Source organism: Diadema antillarum, unplaced genomic scaffold, assembly GCF_040938485.1.
Source record: "Diadema antillarum isolate AM-2024a unplaced genomic scaffold, OU_Dant_1.0 scf00000014, whole genome shotgun sequence".
Lineage (NCBI taxonomy): Eukaryota > Metazoa > Echinodermata > Echinoidea > Diadematoida > Diadematidae > Diadema > Diadema antillarum.
Window position 1 is genome coordinate 5,073,410 of NW_027270903.1, and position 21,066 is coordinate 5,094,475.

General features: G+C 39.4%; 2 protein-coding genes across 2 annotated transcripts; one reads left to right on the forward strand and one right to left on the reverse strand.

The window, feature by feature from the left end:
- Positions 1-1,450: 1,450 nt before the first annotated feature.
- Positions 1,451-5,294, reverse strand: LOC139723032 (sperm-activating peptides-like). The gene is made up of 7 exons (XM_071634312.1): positions 5,103-5,294; positions 4,429-4,495; positions 3,906-4,088; positions 3,264-3,375; positions 2,646-2,684; positions 2,155-2,173; positions 1,451-1,634 (listed from the first exon to the last, which is right to left on the reverse strand). The coding sequence occupies exons 1-7, from the start codon at positions 5,274-5,276 to the stop codon at positions 1,626-1,628; spliced, it is 603 nt and encodes a 200-aa protein (XP_071490413.1). The 5' UTR covers positions 5,277-5,294; the 3' UTR covers positions 1,451-1,625.
- Positions 5,295-10,658: 5,364 nt separating this feature from the next.
- On the forward strand, positions 10,659-16,138 carry LOC139723041 (sperm-activating peptides-like). The gene is made up of 7 exons (XM_071634319.1): positions 10,659-10,859; positions 11,813-11,879; positions 12,387-12,563; positions 14,111-14,222; positions 14,598-14,636; positions 15,289-15,307; positions 15,907-16,138. Exons 1-7 carry the CDS (start codon positions 10,659-10,661, stop codon positions 15,913-15,915), a joined length of 624 nt encoding a protein of 207 aa, XP_071490420.1. The 3' UTR covers positions 15,916-16,138.
- Positions 16,139-21,066: the final 4,928 nt, after the last annotated feature.

Sequence of the window (21,066 nt, forward strand, 5' to 3'; positions counted from 1 at the left end):
CTGTACAAAATTTCACTTTGCACAGGGGTCAATGGGTGTGTATGGGAGTGTGTGGTTAACACCCTGACAATGGTCCTGAACAATGGCCAGAGTTTGAATGCTTCATTATTTATTCATGAGAAATTCCACTACCACAGCTAGTCTTTATACAGCCTCTGGCAGTATCTGTGTAAAGTCAAACATCTGTCGATACTGTCGTTGAGTCGCGACAGTGCTCTCCCTGCTTCTGAAAAACAGAATTACAATGAATACCTTCTGTTCTATCGTAAACGTGGTGACAGGAAGCAAAGAAAATAAATTAGAGTATATGATAACTTGTGTATATGGAGCCTTAAATAAATCTACTGTGAAACAAATCGCCCTTATGGTAAATGCTGCTGAACTCCTTCCCAAAGATGATCGCTTTTTATCGAAAAAGCGAAAAATTTTGTCAGACAATTTAATTAGTAGACAGTTGTATTAAAATGAGGAACTTTAGATCATTTATGCTTATTTATATCCCCAATTTAGTGATATGTGAAGCAAAATTTGAAAATGATTGCCAGCTGGAATGAAATGTGTTTGCAAGCACTTCCTACCGTGCATGAATTCAGACTAGCAGTACCCCGGGCAATCCACATGAATTATTGATTAAGCATTCATGTGCCAGGGAGCGCGAGACTGACGCCTAGTCAACAGGTGGTTCAGGCATGTCCATTGTTCAGGGCCATTGTCAGCACACACTCACATACACATCATTGGTTCCTGTGCGAAGTTCAGTTTTTGTACAGAGGGTTAGGATTTGACCAAAATCTGAAAGCTTACTTCAAAATCAATCTTAGATTTAATGAAATTGATTTATGCTTTCACGTACAAATTACCTCCAACCAAATTGTACACTATCCAGCTATTACTCATATCAATGACATTTTTATTGGATGAATATTTTTTGAACTATTAAGGATCAAAAGTGGGAAATGTTTTTTTGAAACACCTAGTAGCTATGACGCAGGGTAAGCTCTTTTGAATATTGACCAATATATCAAGCGGACCAGTGTATTCCCAAGATCTATTCGAAAATTTATGTGCATCACTGTATCTTGTTCTCAAAAAGGTCTGAATGTTGTCCATATTGTGTTCTTGAAAAAAATCATTGAATGTTGATTGCAACGTGGTCTGATGACATTCCTCGCTAGCCGAATTGTATTACCGTTCCATATAACGTGCAGTCTCCCCTCTCTAACCTCTTCATGTTCATTGGTCACCAACGGCATAAACTGGCACACACACACACACACACACACACACACAGAAGCACATCCTAAATACAAACACAAAACTTGCATCCCCTCTTGAACAGTTATTTAAACTGAAGAGTCCACGTAGATAAATATGCAGGACAATCGAATTAGCGATACGATTTCAAAAGATCGTTTATTCAAACGATATCTTCCATGAACGAAGAAGATCAGAGACCAAGCATAGACAAATCCTCAAAAACTACCGTTAACATAAAAAAGACGCCAATGTTCGACAATAAAACAAGTCGTCACCCAAGTATCACCCCTCCCCTGCATAGACAAGGTGGTCGCATTTAGGAAAATGTTTCCTCACTAGGGACAGCCACCAGTCGTCTCCTCGAGGGATCAGCAGACCTAGAAAGAGAAACAAGTGAACAAAAACGATGCTCACAAACACAAACACGTACAGATATCATGTTAACTTAGTGAGTGTAAAGTGGCAAGATTAAGTGATGAAGAGACAGAGGTACGAAATAACATCTGGATCAAAATGCTCCAAATTGTGACTGGCATCGAACATTTAGGTTCATTCTCTCCCCCCCCCCCCCCCCCACCCCACAAAAAAAAGGAAAATTTAATCTTTGAATTCAGTTGGATTGATGTCGAAACGCCTAGTTGTAAAATGCTAACCCCAGTGAACCATTTCCCCGGCAGGGATTTTATCCGAGTCTCGTGGCCACTAAGAATCCTCCTTTTTGAGACAAGATGAGTATCAGAAGAAGGTAGTTATTTTGGCAGACATTTTGCTCTTAAGAATTATACCCGTCATGTTTACAAATAAGTTGTGATTGATATAGCTAGACCATTTAAGAAATGGCAACTGATATTATTCTTTGGCTATATGTTACTATGGACGAGTAGCAAAGATACTCACCGCTCCTCCCCAGGGGCACCTGCGAAAAGCAAAAAAAAAAAAAAAAAAAAAAAAAAAAAAAAAGAGAGAGCAAAGCTATTGTCAACTATTCAAGCTTTTAAATCATTTGTCGATTCCAGGGTTTAACCCAGAGTTCTCAAAGATCATGCACAGAAATCCGATGCTAGTGCAAAATAGGTTATGATAAACTAATCTCGAACTACAACGTGCAACAAGTACAATTGACATGCGTCTTTTCTCCAATCCTATCAGTAACCAATGTAATAGAACCTGTCAATTGGAAGAGATGCGTTTGGACGAAATGGTAATCGACCAATTTATACGATTTTACCAACGAGGGTAGGTTACTTTGCTGTACCTTGTATTTTCCGTTCTTGGGCAATAGCAAGAGAAACGAGTCCATCACTAATAGAATTTTTAGGTAAAGGCAATGCATCATTTGTTTCATTATACCCAGAAACATTTGTGCAGTATCATTAGAAAAAACTTACCCTCTATAAAAGACGGACAGTGGAGAGTCCATGTCGCTCCTGTGGAGGAAGAAAGCAAAGTTATTCATTACGATTCACATGAATTGAGGTAACGGATTGAGGAAGCCCAGCACTAAACGAGCCTTGCTTAGAGTGCATCTACCCCCATTCATAGAACTGTTGATACAATTACGTGTAAATATTCATAGAACCATTCATAGAACTGTTGATACAAAGAAGTGTATCCTCTACAGATCACGACTTCCAACCAACGTGCGACTAATATCCCCCCCCCCCAAAAAAAAAATGAATGAATAACCTAATGGACCGACTTAGTTTTTGCCGAGTGATAAATGGAGATTCACTCCATGCAATGAGAAAGCCGAGAAATGTATTTCTTGCATCATGCATAATCTCATAGCACCATCATCTAGTCTAAGATCTCCGTTAATACCTTCTGAACCTGTTCAGTACTCCCAATTGACTTACCTTTAACACTGTGCACAGAAACTGCAATTTTAAAAACCTACCAAGCATACAACCCACAAGATTACTTAAACCCAATTCATTAATCGACCACAGCTCAGAGGGCCCATTGATTATAAAAAAAGTTCCTATTTGATCTGGCTTGGAACTTACTGGGTTTGTTGAATTTGGCTGGTATTGCAGATGGCGTTCACGGCCTCCGAGAGGATGGAGGCGTAGCTACCGAGGAACTGATTGAGCTTGGAAGCCACGGCTTGCAGGGTGTCTGACAGACGGGGAAAAAACACAGCTCTTTGTGTACAATCCACTAGACACTGTCAGCAAAGTGCTACAGAAATTGTGCGGCAATTATGAATTGAAAAAGATTTCGGGCAGGAATTGATGGAAATCATTTGCATTGCAATTTGACCCAAATAAGTGACTTGGCGATGACGTGACACTAACATTTTTAACGTTTCCACTCGATTATGTAGGACTTAGTGTATGCACCAAAGGCAAGTGCAATGTAGACAGTACATTCGGTATACCAACTGCCCAAATCCTAATACCCGGTTCAATTAGGGTACATTGGCAAATTAAGTTGTTACAATGCTTCAAAAACTGACTTGAAAAGATTAGACATTCGTTGCAAATTTTTCGATATCTGAAGCCAGTACGGAAACCCCCTTTTTCCCCAATATTTGAAGACACAATTAGGAGAATCGCCAATACTTGACCGTTCAACTTCAAGAATTGATCGGAAACACAGCAATCTAGTTGGGGGAAGCCAAATCCTGGCCTCAAATATGAACTTACCGTTGTCGATGTCCTTTTGGTTGACCTTCTGGATGACGTAGTCGAGCCCGCTGGCCAGACGCATGGCCTGTTGTTGCTTGGCCCGCAGGTCGGTGCTCTTCTGGGCCATGTACTGGAGGGCGATGGTGAACTTGGGGATGGCCTGGCTCTGGCTTTGACAGGTGAACACGTGGCTCAGTTCAACTACAATACAAGGAGATGAAGCAGAAGTGACTCGACTACACTGCCATACATGTTAAAAAGACTGCAGATTTCTCAAAGTCACAATTCTTATTTATCGGAATTTATTGCTTGTTCTTATCTTTCAATATTGTGTGTGTGTGTGTGTGTGTGTGTGTGAAGTCCAGTTTCTTAAAAGGGGGCACAATCACACGGTGTAAATATCACATGCACATGTACAAATGTAAGGGGCACAATGATGCATTGCCTGGTCTGACGTGAAATTTAAAATGAATCGCCAAATTCAATGCTTATCTCGATTTCATTGAAAACGAATGGGAAACGCGTTAAAGAAACCGCTTACCTTGGGGCACGTCAATTTGAGGAAGCTGGATTTGTTGCTGGGATGCGGCATTTTGCAGCTTGTCGATCTGTAATGATAATGATAAACACGCTATAGTCTACAGAATCGTGTGTAACTAGACTGCTACATATGAAAAACGAAAAAGGCCATTTTCAACACGTCTATAAATTATGCGATAAGAACATTAAAGATCTCAGATTAGTTCCAAAAATTTCAAATCCCTTCAAAGCAGATCATAGCTGGGAAGTCGCAACAGTTATGCTAAGAAAAAGAATAAATTCTACTTTTGATATGTTTCGTTGCTTCATGTTGGATCGTCCACCTTGATTAAAAATTTGTGATTCAAGCTTGTAAAAAAAAGAAAAAAAAAACCGGTTTTAAACCAAATTAACCTGACTTGAATAGACGGGTGTCAAATTAATTGGATCTGATGTTAGGTTCTACCAACAATTGCATCGAAGTCTAGTATGATGCAATGTTCCAACTATATGAGGGCGATACTTCAACATACTCGAATTGAATTCAGTTGCAGTCAAAATGTAAGCAGAAACAATTCTCTACAATTACCATGCTTTCAAGAAAAATTTCGCTGTAATTCAGGGATTACAAACTTGTCTCACTAGAAACAGAAACAGAACAAGTTGTAAATGTTATTTGAATACTATCGCCCTCACCTTTGACACCAGTGTAGAGATAGCAACATGGAGAGGGGAGATGGTGTCCACCACAGCCATGTGACCGATGCTCTGCAGCTGCCTGGCTGTCTTGGCGATGTCCACTTGTTGCTGGTCGCTCGGGGCTGCCGAAGCAACGGCGACGAGAAGAAGAACTGCAGCGATGACCTTCATTGTTGAAGTAGGAAGAAGCGTTGTTTCAAAGTGGACGGACAGCGTGACGACACAGCTTCGGCGGGGACCTGGGTTCTCCTAGTGCGCTACTCAAAGAGATCTACGAACTTTGGTCACCTCCACGTTCCTTTATGTGGTAATTACAGAGTGGGCGTGGCGTACGAGTAGGCGGGCCAAACTGAACATTCATGCGAATTGGTGCGGTGGTTCGTCCAATTGCAAAAGACGGCGCTCCCTCACAACAAGTGACCGGTTTCAACCCTGTTAATAATAATTATGCATATTTCTCAGAGTATTCAGATTCCGTGCCATGTTCTTGAAATGCGTAATCATGGTGTGACCCCTGTAGGATGAAAAAGAAGAAGCCATTCCGTGTCGCATCATTAAAGGGACTACAAATATGACAGTACCATTCACATACTGAAAGATCATTTAGCTAAATTCAAGTTCAGTAAAACCCGATAAAAAAAAACAAGCTCGGGACATTTTTTACTGTTCCAAGTCAGAAAAATAGTGCGCTATTTCGAAACATCGGGATGATGTGAAAACGCCTATTGAAAGCTCCCTGACCAGTGTGTTTAGCATAAATAGCTCAAAACAAGCACAATAGGCGTTTTCACATTAGCCCGAAAAAATTCCAAGCTCGAGATATTTTTCAACTTCCCAAGTCAGAAAACAGCGCGCTATTTCGAAACATCGGGCTGATGTGAAAACGCCTAATAAAAGCACCGGAAACAGTTTGCTTCAGAAATGTAAGTAATCCTTTCCACAGATTAAATATAGAAATAGCAATTTATTTGCGATTAATTGGCACCCATGGTATACTAAACCCACATTGCACCAATGTTGCTAGATGTTTTCGAATAATCAATCTTCATTTCAACCTTCTGCTAAAAACTGTTTGCATGTAGTGTGAGACATCCGGGGGATAAAAACAAAAAGTGAACGATGTGGTAAGAAAAAAAAAAAGGTGCATTAAACCTTTGTTTTTTTCTGTTCCCCCCCCCCCCCCAAAAAAAAAAAAGAAAAAAAAAAGAAAAAAAAAGAAAACGTTAGTCGGTGTATCTACAGAACGAATCCTTCCATTGTATGGTACATTGGTTCTAGTAATCTTTTAGACTTTTCTTTTTCTTTCTTTCCTTCTTTCTTCTTCTTCTTCTCCTCCTTGATGTGACTGTAAGTTGTCAAATGTAGGGTATTTACAACAGCCAATACATGAATAAGAAAGAAAGAATTTAAGAAGTACTATCCCATGGCAGGAACAGAAATGACGCTTGCATATCATATGCGTAACGTCTAAAGCGGGAAGCCATGCATGTTACGCCACTTGTTGCTTCTATACGTATATGCAAAGACTGTAAGCAGCGATCACTCGACTTTAATTCATCCCTCTGCTGTTGTCACTAATTAAAGGGATTCATTCGTCACTTCAAAGCAATCCATAGCTGTATCGTTCAAACGCGGATCTGCATGAAAAGGAAAACCGGACGTTAAACGAATTGTGAAGTACCGAACGTAACCAGTGCTGACGACGAGTTGCAATAATGGCGAGAATAGCATTGTGGTCTGGGGGTGAAGCAGGGAGGGGGGGGGGGGGTATGGGCTAAGACACCTAAAATACGACCTCTGTATAAAGCATTAAGAAATGTATGCGAAACGTTCAAGGTAATCAAGTTGTCAGGCACCGTGGCAGGTATTATCTTTGGTTTCATAAGTAAGTCGATATCAATAATGTTGATAATAATAATAATAATGATAATACTAATAATAACAATAATAATAATAATAATAATGATAATAATGATAATAATCTAATGAAAATAACAATAATAATATATCTAACTGTAAGTAGTCAGTATTGCAATGGTTTTTTTTTATAATTGACTATTAACAGCGAATATACACATTCAACGAATACTTAACTGGGAAATGACAGCAAAATAAAAAATAAAAAAAAAACGACTGTGGCGCTTGTGTTTACAGTTTGAACTGCTTCAAATGGGTCGGAATAATCCGAGGTCCGGTTACGACCTTTAACAAAATGGGTCTTGCAAAGTATCTCTACAGCTACTGAAGTTTGTGGCTATTATATTTTATAGGTGAAAGCAACTAATGCATTTCGATGTTTTTTTTTTGGCAGAAATTCTAACGTTGTTATAAGTTTTAGCTTATCCCTTGCTTTAAGATCGGTACGATGCATAAACCCACACACCCAGTTTCCACGCCATAAATTGATTTTTTTTTTTTTTTTTTTATCGGCATCTCTTCGAAGCGTGTGAGCCACGTAACGGCTATACATAAAATGCATACAAGATGCCGAATAGCACGCTCGAAAAGCGTGCCCAATATCATAAAGGCGTGACACGAAAGAGCATTAGGCATTCATCCGTCATGCCTCACCTTTCCCGAGGAATACTCTATTCCACCTGTGCAGGCTTGAAATGACAGTCTGTCGCTGCATATATCAGTCTACTGAACAAAGGGGTTGTCTGGCGCATAGTTATAGGATGCCGTAGCTTTAGGAATCTCGAGGATTTATTTTTATTTCTTTTTTCATTCTTCGTGTATCAGAAAGAAGTTGCTTCGCATCTTGCCCTTGATGCATCGACGTTATGCTATTGGCATTGCTGTCGTAATTTAAAGAGGTAAACTGTGGAGAAAAAAAAAAAACCAGAGCTAAATATATGACTGTGACCTGGGATAAAGAAGAAAAGAATCCAGCAACGACAACAACAACAACAAACCGAAAAAAACCAGGCTAACAAACAACCCAACATGAGGGCAATTGAGAATAATGAAGAACATACTGTTGAAGCAGCTCCCTGTTCTCTGATATCTTGAGACTCATTATCTTCCTAAAGAGTCTTCTTCTTGAAATGAATCGTATGTCCTAATGCTTCACGTTGGACATGCACGGATATAAGTAAACCAGTTCTATTACAATTACAAAATCGATTTCACTTTGTTATTAGTTTGTTAGTATGTTTTTTAGTCTCTTGCGGGCATGTATTTGTGAGTGTTTTTGGGGTAATGACCGCCAACAAAGCAATAAGAAGCTTTGTTAAAAGATAATACAAGCTCCATTGTGCCTTTAATAGAATATGCAGATGCAACGCCAAATCTTTGCATTAAGCACTCTAGAGCTGCTCTGTAGAAATTAGCAAAACCTCATAATCTCATAACTTCCCTAGAATTTAGCCGATTCTGATCAAGTGTTCAATGTTGTATTCGCAATATTTCACTTATCATCAAAACATCTTGACCTTTACAGCTCTTCCAGCAATTTTCGATTTCATTTATCTTCTTTGATATTTAGGCACCACTTTGTTGGAAAGGCTTCTCAAACTTGGTATTATTTTCCATACATGCTTCACAACGAAGAATGTCGGTGATGGCCAGCAAAATATAAACAAACAACATTCGGACAGACCATCTCTAAAACGTATTTTCTATGGTGTGTCTATCCGGCAGTCAACTAACGAACTATTTTATTCACCCGCTCCATCAATTCAGTTCCGTAGGCTCAAGAAACTTAGCTGTTGCTAGGTAGGGCAAGCCTCCGGAAAGCTTCCTAGCTATTACAGGCAAAGTCTGTGCACAAAATATGCATAAAATTCAGCAGCGTTACCGAAACGGTCCATTATGCTTGTAAGGCTGCGTTCACATAGAAGTATACTATTCGGGTATTCGGGCTCGTTTTTCGAGGGCACGCGAATAACTTGAATCGAACGATAGGATTTCCTCACACCGGTTCACATAAGAGGGCACTATTCGAAAGTACCGAATAGCTGCGAATAGTATAGCAAAGTGGGAATCGAACTTGTTCGATTTTGCAGCGTATACCGTCTCTCGTTTATGAAATAATGACAATTTATGTCTGGATTTGCCCTTTAGCAAAAATAAGCATGTAGACTAACATTCCGATGCAGTTTAGAAATCGTTAATAAGATTTGCTGCGATGTAGGAGGAAGAAATCCTCACTACATGGGATGGTGAGTTGACGGTGCGGGTGATGGTGTATTCGGTGCTCGAATAGCGAATAGCGAATACCGAATACAGAATACGAATACCGAATACTTCCATGTGAACGCAGCCTAAGGTAAGCGGAAGGCGAGCGAAGTATTTGCGATTTACATACAGCAGTTCCACCAATTAGGAATGAGGAGTAGGTGTACTGGTCTGTATTAACTATTCCGCAACGAAGGGCGGAGCTTCTGTGCAAAGCGAAGTTATGAAGGTGGCTAGCTTTGCTTGAGCGCTAGGCGGGGCCTTTTGAATTAAAGCGATTTCCACTCCTTTTACAAGTTGAGGGAAATAACCTGAGTGATATGCAAAAATAATGATAGTAATAGATAAATAAATAAACAAAAACAAGAATCGAAGACGCTTCATCACATTTCGACATGTATTTACAATATTATGTGATATTAACGTTCACAAGAATCTTTACCCAAGAAAAGAAAAGTGCAGTACTTATGAGCGATGAGAATCTCGCAACATAAGACTCCCAATTCAATGGCCCGCCAAAACTTTTAAAGCGCACACACACAAACATACACATTCAATCACAAATCGCTCATTCTTTCTAAGGTGGTCAAAAAGGCGTGTTACATGTACCAGGTATAACTTCGATGTAGGTCCATCATTTATTGCAGAGTTTTGGACTGGCACATTGTTTCATTCTCTCATGACATTGTTTAGTTTCACGCTTTAATTCTACATCCGGACGTGCTGTCACCTCGGTTATGCCAGTTTTCAGATGTGATTTCTGTATGTGCAAAAATAAAGATCATCTGAGAAAGTTTGTGTACTTGTCATTGACCTTTAAACGTAAATTATCCTCGTGCAAATGCCACCTACAATGTGAAGTCATGTGGTTCGCTCATGTTGGAACGCACAGGTGAAATGTTTAACAAAGCTCTGCTCACATTTCCGTTTAACAGTGACTAAACATGCATATGCATTACCTCATCGCATGATTTTCTTTTTTTCACGCTTGAAATTCTGTAGTGCAGGTGCCATTCACGGCATGCACTTTACTGAGTCGCTGAATATTCATTTGCCTTCGTTTTGGTTGACGCCTTCTAATTTGAAATATAGAAAACACTTAACCACGCTTTGATTGGAAATGTATCCCTGCTGCCTTGAAATTCTGTGTCATACACCCAAACACACACATACACGCATACATTTTCTTCCATCGGAACTTGCCATACAAACTGCTATAAAATCATAGAGCAAGTTAACCTTAGGTATTATTCTGTTGTCAGCCGCGCCGTCCGGAGGAACACTACTTCACCTACCCCGTCTCAGCTCCCGAATCAGCATCAGCCAATTTTGCCTGACACTTTTCGGATCTCGAGAAGTCCCAATTTTGCCAACATGAAGTCCATCGTCGCAGTCCTTTTCATCGTCTCCATGGCAGCTGCCGCGCCCACGCACCAGACGTCGGATGACCAGCACCAACAGCAGCAGGCAAGTCACATGGCCGAGTCCGTCCCGATGCTGCAGAGTATCGGCCACATGGCAGTGGTCGAAACACTTTCCCCCCTCTACCTGGCCATTTCTACTCTCCAGGCAAAGGTACGTCTACCACGCACTCGTATTTTCTTTGAATGTGTATTATGACATGAACAATTTTTGCTGTAAACCACAAAGCAAAAATTGCTCCCAAGACTTCAACATTAATGAAACATGTTTGATTTAACATGTTTCCAACATACCGTTGAATTAAAATGCATGTTCTGTTATAGAGAAAAAAAAAATCTAGACTCACAGACGTTCATTTATCCCTATTCCTAATTTGCCTTGATTTACTCAACTCCAGTTTACACTAGTTTATCATTCTATTGCTATTATAGACTATAATAACTCGTTATCTGGGACTTTCTTTTTCCTTTGGGCTTTCTTCCAAAGCTTCGGAATATCCTTGCGACTAGAATCTAGCAGATGGAGTACATCGCTACTAATCTACGAAGTATTTACAAACTGGATTTAATTCAATCCCGATTTGTAAATTACTTCGTTGAAAGAAAAAGATGGAATTTTTAGTGAGAAACTTGAGATTAAACGTGCCATGAACGTGCCAATGCGGCGTGGACTGGGGCATTCCAATCAAAGGTATGACAATGTTCTAAACTAGGTCTAGTCGATCCAGTGTTAATAAATTTGGATTGATCATCAGTAAATTTATCCACAATCCATTTTTTTTTAATTCTGTGCAATAAAAGATTTTGATAACGTGGTATTCAGCTAAGTCTATCAAATTGAAACGGAAGTGATTTAAATTTAAAGCTTTTAGAATGTCCAGTGACAACCAAAGCGGAAGAAAACGGTACGTTCCGATTCTGTATCGTGTAATTGACATTTGTGAGTGAAAGCCGAATAAATGATAACTTAATGAAATTGATAATTGTAATGGTAATAGGGTTTCAAGACAAGACGATGATGCTGCTTTGAATTTTATCTAGGTGGGAACGTACCAGGCCCAATGAGAGAGTATCTCGAAATTTGACGCGATTTCACTTCTCTTACAGATCAACATCCTACAGTCGTCCGCTGCTAAGCAACAGATCGACATCCCACAAATTGATGTACCCCAAGGTGTGTATCGATTCCTTGTCGGAACTTGAATGCATTTGGTTTTCGAGCGTAAGAATGTGTAAATCTAAACGCGACTCCATGATTCCCCGTTTTCAATCATTCGCATACTCAATTCTGAAATCCCCATACACTTAGACTAGTACACAGGCCACCAGTAACCCGGTTAAACTTGGTGAATTGTTTGGCCTTAAACCTTGAAGCTTCACAATAGAAGGAAACTTGTTAATATGATTTCATGGAGATTATTTCGATCTCGTCACGTCCAAATTTCAATTTTGCATCTTTAGTCACTGGAAATTACGTCAATACTGGCATATTGCTGAATACTTATGGCTCGAAATTTTGCTCACGCATAAGTTTACTGTGCGATAGGCTAGCTTGTACACTATTAATTGTCGGACGCAAACCCAAGTGTACCGATTGCACTTGCTCTTTTTACCTTAGCAAGTTTAATGTAGCTATAGTTTGAAGAATTACATTGCACTTCCCATTTTTATCATCCTCCAGTTGACCTTAGCCACGTGTTCTCCTGCCAGAGCCAGGCCGTGCCAAAGTTTGCCATCGCCCTCCAGTACATTGCCCAGAAGAGCACCGACCTGCAGGCCAAGCAACAGCAGGCCATGCGTCTGGCCAGCGGACTGGACTACGTCATCCAGAAGGTCAACCAGAAGGACATCGATAACGGTACGAGTTGAGAAACTTTTCATAAACGAGTACCTTTTGCAGCTAGGTTAACTTGGTTGTGGACTGATAATCTGTGATATCGTTGACCTGTGTAGTGCCTGGACAGTTATTTTGCCCCAAAATAATGTAATCCTAAGGCTGCGTTCGCATAGAAGTATTCGGTATTCGGTATTCGGGCACAGAGTACACCATCACCCGCACCGTCAACTCACCATCCCATGCAGTGAGGATTTCTTCCTCCCACATCCCAGCAAATCTTATTAACAATATGCTTATTTTTGCTAAAGGGCAAATCCAGACCAAAAGTGTCATTATTTCATAAACGAGAGACGGTATACGCTGCAAGGAAATCGAACAAGCTCGATTCCCACTTTGCTATACTATTCGCAGCTATTCGGTACTTTCGAATAGTGCCCTCTTATGTGAACCGGTGTGAGGAAATCCTATCGTTCGATTCAAGCTATTCGCGTGCCCTCGAAAAACGAGCCCGAATACCCGAATAGTATACTTCTATGTGAACGCAGCCTAATGTAATGATCCATTCCCACAAACTGAATCAAAATACTCACGACGGTTTGGCAATACGTGTCGACGCATAGGCATTATTCTTGATAATGATACGTTTCCTAAATCAGATCCGAAATGAAGCAAGCTTTTGAACATTCAAATCGTTAACACCTACATAATTATGAAAACTATACAGTCGGGGAGTGATAATCTTTCACATTGCCTCTTTGACCTCGTACATTGTTCGGGACATCTTTGAAAAGTGGGCAAATTTATCCACCTCAAATGCAATTGTCAAGTACAAATGCAATTTGTCTTGCAACTCAAATTAAAAATTTGTCTTGCATCCCATATTAAAGTTTGTCTTGCATCCCAAATTAAAATTTGTCTTGCTTCCCTAATTAAAATTTGTCTTGCATCCCAAATTAAAATTTGTCTTGCATCCCAAATTGAAATTCGTCTTGCATCCCAAATTGAAATTCGTCTTGCATCCCAAATTGAAATTCGTCTTGCATCCCAAATTGAAATTCGTCTTGCATCCCAAATTGAAATTCGTCTTGCATCCCAAATTGAAATTCGTCTTGCATCCCAAATTGAAATTCGTCTTGCATCCCAAATTGAAATTCGTCTTGCATCCCAAATTGAAATTCGTCTTGCATCCCAAATTGAAATTCGTCTTGCATCCCAAATTGAAATTTGTCTTGCATCCCAAATTGAAATTTGTCTTGCATCCCAAATTGAAATTTGTCTTGCATCCCAAATTGAAATTTGTCTTGCATCCCAAATTGAAATTTGTCTTGCATCCCAAATCAAAAACTGAAAATTGAAAGCCGTTTAAAACTTAGATTCTTCCCATGGGTGAATTTTTGGGTAAAGTGAGGGGTTGTGATTGGAATTTCATTTAGTACACGATGGTTTTGCTCAAAGACTGAAACCACATCTTTCACACTAAGACGAAACCATGCGAGTTGATAGGTCATGGAGAAAAGGATGGTATCTTACCCTGTCATGTTTTCTAACCACTTCTCCCTCTCCCATAGATACCTTGCAAGCCGTGGCTACCAAACTGAACCAGTTCCTCGACAGCTACGCCTCCATCCTCTCAGACGCTGTGAACGCCATCTGCAATACCAGCCAATTTCAACAAACCCAGTGAGTTGTCGTGTCGTGTCGTGTTGGAATTGACGTTAGCTAGTCACGCTAGTGGTCCGGGGCCACTAAAGATCGTGTCCGGCAAACAATTTTCCCAAATGGATTTTGGTGTCTTAAGTTTCAATCCGTATTGGATTGATACGTTAACTTTTTTTTGCCAGAAATTTCATCATCTAATAGTTATGTCGGTAGCAACAACAAGCCAACAGGGAAGTATCGGCTTTATCTTAAATGGGCACACCTTTGCTCGTCAAATCTACCAATAAGGGTTTCATTACTTGCACACCAAAAGATGGCTTTTTGACCTATCTCCACCACTTAAACCTCTCTCACAATTATTTAGCCATTTGGAACTGTTTTCTTCTTATTTAACAGGAGCGACATGGAATCGCCACTATCCGTCTTCTACAGAGGGTGAGCCCTTCCATCATTTCTTCAGAAAAGAGTTTTCTCGCAAAACAGTTACATCGTCACAGTTGGGCATTTGAAATTACGAGGTCCCGTTGCATTACACTATATTTGGAATTGTGATTAGTAAAAAAAAAAATCAATTTTCTTATTTTGGATGTGAGCAGCTATGATCACAAATATATCCAAGTCTCAGCTCGTTTTGCAATAAAATTCATTAGTTGAAACTCGGAAGACTGACACAGGCAGTGTGCGGTCGATTCAAAGTATAAGAGGTTTTCGATTGAATGGCTAAAATTGACGACTTTGCTGCGTCGACACGTTCGATATTTAGATTCATTGAAAACAGTGTAACCTAGGAAATGTACTAAAACAAAAAACACCCGACAAGAATCTGCCATTATAATTATGATCAAATTTCGGCCACAAAATTTGTATTTGCAGCAACCGACATGGTCGGCATGAAAGACAAGTGGCATTTTGAAACCCGGTTTATAGCTTTACCTAAACAAACCGTGATAGAAATATTGTACAAACAGAATGTTCAGTAGTGAAAAAAGATATATAAATGCTCGACAATAACCTTGAAGGACATGCAGACTATAAAGTCCTTGAATCATTTGATTGATTAAATGCATTTTGTTTTTGTCATGTGCAGGTGCCCATGGGGAGGAGCGGTGAGTACAATTATCCTTTTCTCGCTATTTGTTCATGTCGGCTATTGGGTCAAGTGTCCAAATGGTCCTATCAAACTGCTGGTGCTTCAATATTTTGTTGACGTAGAAGCAAGATGTTGTTCGATGCTGCAGCAAAACTTCAATAACTGAAATTACTGTATTTATAGGCAAAGCTATATGTTAATTTATTCTTGAATTTGATATGAAACTAATTTTTGGCGCTATCGGCACTCGGGAGTGTCTGTACATTATGAAACATCTCCTCAAAGCCAATAAATCTAAACGACTGTAAATTAAAGACGATAATATGTTGTGAAGTATCACTGCCTAAAAATCCCCGTTTGTGTTGAACATAGCACGACTGTTTTGTGTGTGTGTGTGTTTGTGTGTGTGTGTGTGTGTGTTTGTGTGTTTGCTTCCTTCATCAACCTCCAATCAAGCTTGCATTTAATGGATCAATCCTTTGAACAATGACTTCTGTCCAAAAACCTGTCTTATCGAAATTGTTTACTTCTATTTTTCCCGTCACTTGATGAGTGTAGGGTTCTATAAAGTTTGACGTCTCCTAAACACATTTGCCATTTCTCATTGCTTCGTAGGTCTGCTGATTTTGGTAGAATTGGCGGGGTGGTCATTCTGACGTGATGCACTCTTGGTGCCAACCGCGACATATCTGCACTCGCCACCCTGCTGAGGTCAGACCTTTGCCGGTTTGTTTTAACGGATGTCGACCACGTCGAATCGCCGCACCGGTTTTATTTGTGTTCAACATAGATTAATGAATGTCTACCAGTTTCTTACTTGAGGAGTCCCCTCCCCGTCTCTTCCACATGGAATATTTCGTTTAATAAACGAAGTTCTTGAATTTGCTCTAAATCCTTTTGTGCTCTTGTTTTGGTGCTAAATACAGCAGTGGTCATGTAGTTCAGTTTTGACCCTAAAGAAGAGTTGCGTGGTGGTGTTGCGTGTGTGTGTGCGTGTTCGTGCGTGTGTGTGTGTGTGTGTGTGTGTGTATGTGTGTGCGTGTGTGCGTGCGTGAGGTGAGGAATGACGACATCTTCCGGTAGTACTACTAATGCATGAATGGTGCACACACGGACTTTCGTTTCAAACGAAGAAAATTTTGACCTATCTGTACTCTTTATGTGCCCGGGCGTAACCCATCCCCCTCCCCCCGTGTGCCACATTATTCTGAAACGGTATCGTAGTCATACTTTTCGAAATCATCTGTTTTCAAGTCAAAGGAACTTTTAGATTTGTGTTATTCTGGAAATATATTTCGCATAGATTTAGAAAAGAAATGAAGTTTTGCTTTGATTTATTTTTCTTTCACTAGTTGCTTCATTATAGGGCATGACTTTTGCACACAACAGTGGGAGAAACTGGAGATTTACTTGCAATTCGAGTAGTGAACACCGCTCGATAGTCGAATCACCACATAAAATACTTTCTCTAGGCAAGAATTGAATCGCTAGAAATGTATGTTGTGGGCAATTGGCGATTTATTGATCATTTTAGTCGGGTTTGTGGTTTTGAATAGATAATGCGAACGTGACATATAAAGAGGTTAATGCAGGAAGTTGGTGCCTGCATCCAAGTTTGGCTGTCCCGTAAACGTTATAATATAAAAAACCAAATCCGTGCATGCAAAGAAAGTTTAATACAATTCGTAAGGAAAAAAATGTAGACCTGTGAAACCATACAGAAGCCCCTTCAACCTGATCGGACTCGTGCTACTTAATCGCACTTGAAAAAGTGTATAAATATTTGAAGAGCTTGCTTCTGAAAGGTGACAAATCTATTAGCCCCTTTTGGAAGCAAGCTCTTCACACACAGACACACACACACACACACACACACGAAATATCTAGCACACTCATATCAACATATGCATACTATGGTTGGGCCCAACGATGTTGCTAGATCAATCAAGAATAAGAAGAAAATAAGAAAGGAATAGGATACAAGAAACAAGATCGTACATAGCAAACGAGAAGAAATTGTAAGAAAAATGAGGGAAGAAATAGTAACACGAAGAAAAAAATAAATGTACATTGACCCTTTTCAGTGCCAACAAGTCAAATGTGCAGAAATTACACACACGAACTTATGGATAGAAAATAAACGTGGCATGATACAGGGTTAAAGGGATGGTATAGTATTGGTGTAGATGAGAATTTCTGTTGCTGGGTGGGTTTTTTTTTCTACTTTTGTGAGATACCGAGAAACTACTTATTAGATGGTACAGAGTATGTAATTCTAAAAGGAATTCAAAGTTTGATGCAAATCGGTTTAAGAATGGCGGAGACATCCAAAAACAAAGTAAAACAAAATGTTCGTAATAAAAGTGGGTCCCACCTCATGAGGATTGCTTTATTTTGCGTATCCCAGCCATTTCGGATTCCACTTGGAATTACATGCTCTTTCGTTATTAATTCATAAGAGGTTTCTCAGTATCTCACCCAAAAATTTTAGAAACTGAAGTGAGGTCCCAAACAAAACTATACGCTCCCTTTAACGTTGAAAGGCACATGATATGAGAAAGAAAATGGATGTAATCATTTTAGAAGGTCTCGCAAGCAAGCACTTAATTTGCCTAAAGCATTTTCGATCAATGCTTGAATGGCTTGGGATAATGATAAAGGGGAAAATGCGATCAATCATTATAAATTGAAGCACCATGACAAGGCCTCATTTTCCTATGAATAAGCATGGGATGAGCAAACAATGAGAGCTTTTCAATCTATCAAATGGATGCAGATATTACAAACAACTGTCTGTATGTGGAAAATTGTTGTGCCTGTGTGTGATCCTTTTTGTGTGTGCGGGGGTATTTGTTTTGGACCTCGTTCTTTTCCAGAATCATCATCATAAAAGGGTAACCTGCATACTCTCATACCCATACAGGAACAAATTTCACAATAAAAAAAGACAACTTGCAAATATCAGATTGCGCAGTCTTGCAATGTTACACTTGCACACACATACTCTCACATGAAGTCCACGATATCTATAGCGATTTCATCTAAAAAAACACTAAACTGAAAACACAACTCAACTGCTGCTTTACACACGTCAACAAGAAAATATCATTTCACAGTTTGTCATCGCCACTTGCTGAGGTTGATTCATAGCGCGAACGTATAAAGGACCTATTATGTAGTGGTATAGTCATGTAGTCACTACAGAAGATGGCACCCAACGAAGTCAACCTCTGCTTATATGTAGCTATGATGTTTTCGCCCTTGCTATCGTATGATTACAGTATGCGCTGTCGCTTTTTTTTTCATAAACTAGGAATTCTATAACGTTTTGTTTAGGGACAGTGCTGTTACTATATTTACAATTTCAACACAAAGCAACCTAAATCTTTTGCTTTTATGTTTTGCATAGTAATATTGTCCTTTCCTGATTTGAATAGTATATTTCGCAGAAAATAACAACAAATCGACTTTTCGTATTATAAAATCTTCACTGATCCGGCAATCATTTGTTTTTTATCTATCTATCTTCTATCTATCTATCTATTTCTGTCTAATTATCTAGTCTTGCAAGTGATCATTCAATATGACCAGGACATGCCGGTTTTCCGCGTTAATGGCCAGGAATACCAATTAAGGAATGGAAAATTGGAATTACGGCAATGACGGCCGCCTTTCCTGATCATTAAGCATGAAATGAATTGTGACAACAGCATTTTAATTCTGAAAAAAGTCACAAAATTACGGACAAATGAGCGAACGTGGCACAAGAGATATGTCTGTGTATGTCTGTGCGTGTGTGTGTATTTGTTCGTGTGTGCGCGAGTACAGATATTCTAATTTGATTGGTCAGCTAGGCAACAGCCCAACAAAATAGATAAACAAACAAGTAGCATTATCACCAATGTCGGAATAGGTCACTGAATATGTTTTCCTCATGAAGAAAGATCTTAGTAGCTTTTGCGTGCTTGAAAGTGGAGAAAAGACCTCACAACCACGTGTGAGCACGTTCGTCTTTGTACACGACACAATCACTTCCATCATCCCGGTGAATTGTGGATTCGATGTGTCCTCAATCTCATCACAGTCAGCCGACGTGAGAAAATTCCGTTGCACCTGTTTTTTTTTTCTTCTTTTTTTTTCGAGCTCAGCCTCTGACAGCACGCGGTATAATTTGCCTAGTCGTTATCCAGCCTCACTTGCAGTCGATGAGCAAAGGAAGTACAAAAGGTGAGAAAACAACAACGGGTAAAGGAGGCGAGTAATTCTTTGCCAAAGAGGAAACTGACCATGCTGACAGGCGAATCTTCTGGAAAGAACGTTCATGCCATTCAGTTCAGTAGGATTTCGTTTTATAGTTCAACTAATTTTGCAAACAACTATGATTTACATTAACACTAAAGCTTAATGTCAGGTTATCGTGTTTATGCACAATCAAAAGCGCATCGAAAACGATTTTTTTTATCCATACAGTGACGCAAAATAGCAATGAAGTACAGCTTCAATTCAAAACGTTAGGTCAGGCGTCCGGACACTTTCTGTAACTCTTACCGCTATATTGATAATGGAGGACAGCCCTTCATAATAATTTGTACACCCTAACATGAGAGAATGAATGTTTCCGTCCATAGTTTTCTATCATTTATGCCAGTTACAAGTAATTACAGTCTCTGACTATAATGTCATGATTGCATTTCATTTCTTTAAAGTCGGTGTTAAAGCCATGTTTGGGAAAAGTAGAGAATTGTTTGCACTATATTCTCAAGATAAGAGAGTAAAAGTTCGAAATTTGGCATGGGGGTCAAATCCCCCCCCCCCCAAAAAAAAAAGTCTTAATGTGTAAAAAAAAATATATCAACGTTCTATGATATATAATCTTATGCTATATCTATGGATCGAATATATTGTAATGATGATACAAATATCGTGTAGCCATACCATACAAAAAAAAAAATGTAACGCACAACATTCAGAAACACACGATGCCTTTCCTTCTACTCCACGATAGCTCCATTGATCTGTGCAGCCTGACAGGATTAGGAAGGTCCTTTTTGGAAAGACGAAATAGACCCTGTTACTGAGTTTTCCATGTAGCTTTTCTTGTAGTATTGTAATTCTGTTCTCTGTCTATATACGTTGTTATTTGGAAATTGTTATGACTTTTATTATCGTCTTCATCAGTATGATTCCCCTGTACTGTTGTCAATGTTATTGTATTACATGATACATGATAATACAACCCTTTCAATCCATTTTTAATTTGTGCTACAGATTATTGTCTGACTATACAGGGCCCATTCAGGGCTGTTTGCTTTGGCAACCGAGAAATTCCACAAACGGACAAATTTCTAAAATCGAGCTGGAACCCAAGGTTGCCAAGGGGATGTGAAGCTCTTATGTGCTCTACCCGATCAGAGATTTGCCGTCTAATAGATATTCAATGTTCAATATTTCAATAGTTTGTTAATTTCCATCATAAAAAACAAGAAAAAAAATACATGATTCAAAGCAGTACCAGTTGTCAATCTGTCTTTCACTCATCTGATAAAGACAGTTTTCTGGGTTTTTTTTTCGAATACAATATAAAGTATATGCACGAATGATGTCATAAAAAAGGAAACATGTACGCATTGTAATGGTAACAAAACATAGGTGTAGGAAGCCGCTCACTGATTGGCAACGAATATCTGTCTCACGAATAATAATCTCGCTTATTACTAGGTCTGGGGTCGTGAGACGCGTTTTGAACTTGAGAGTTCGCATTACATCGTACGATCC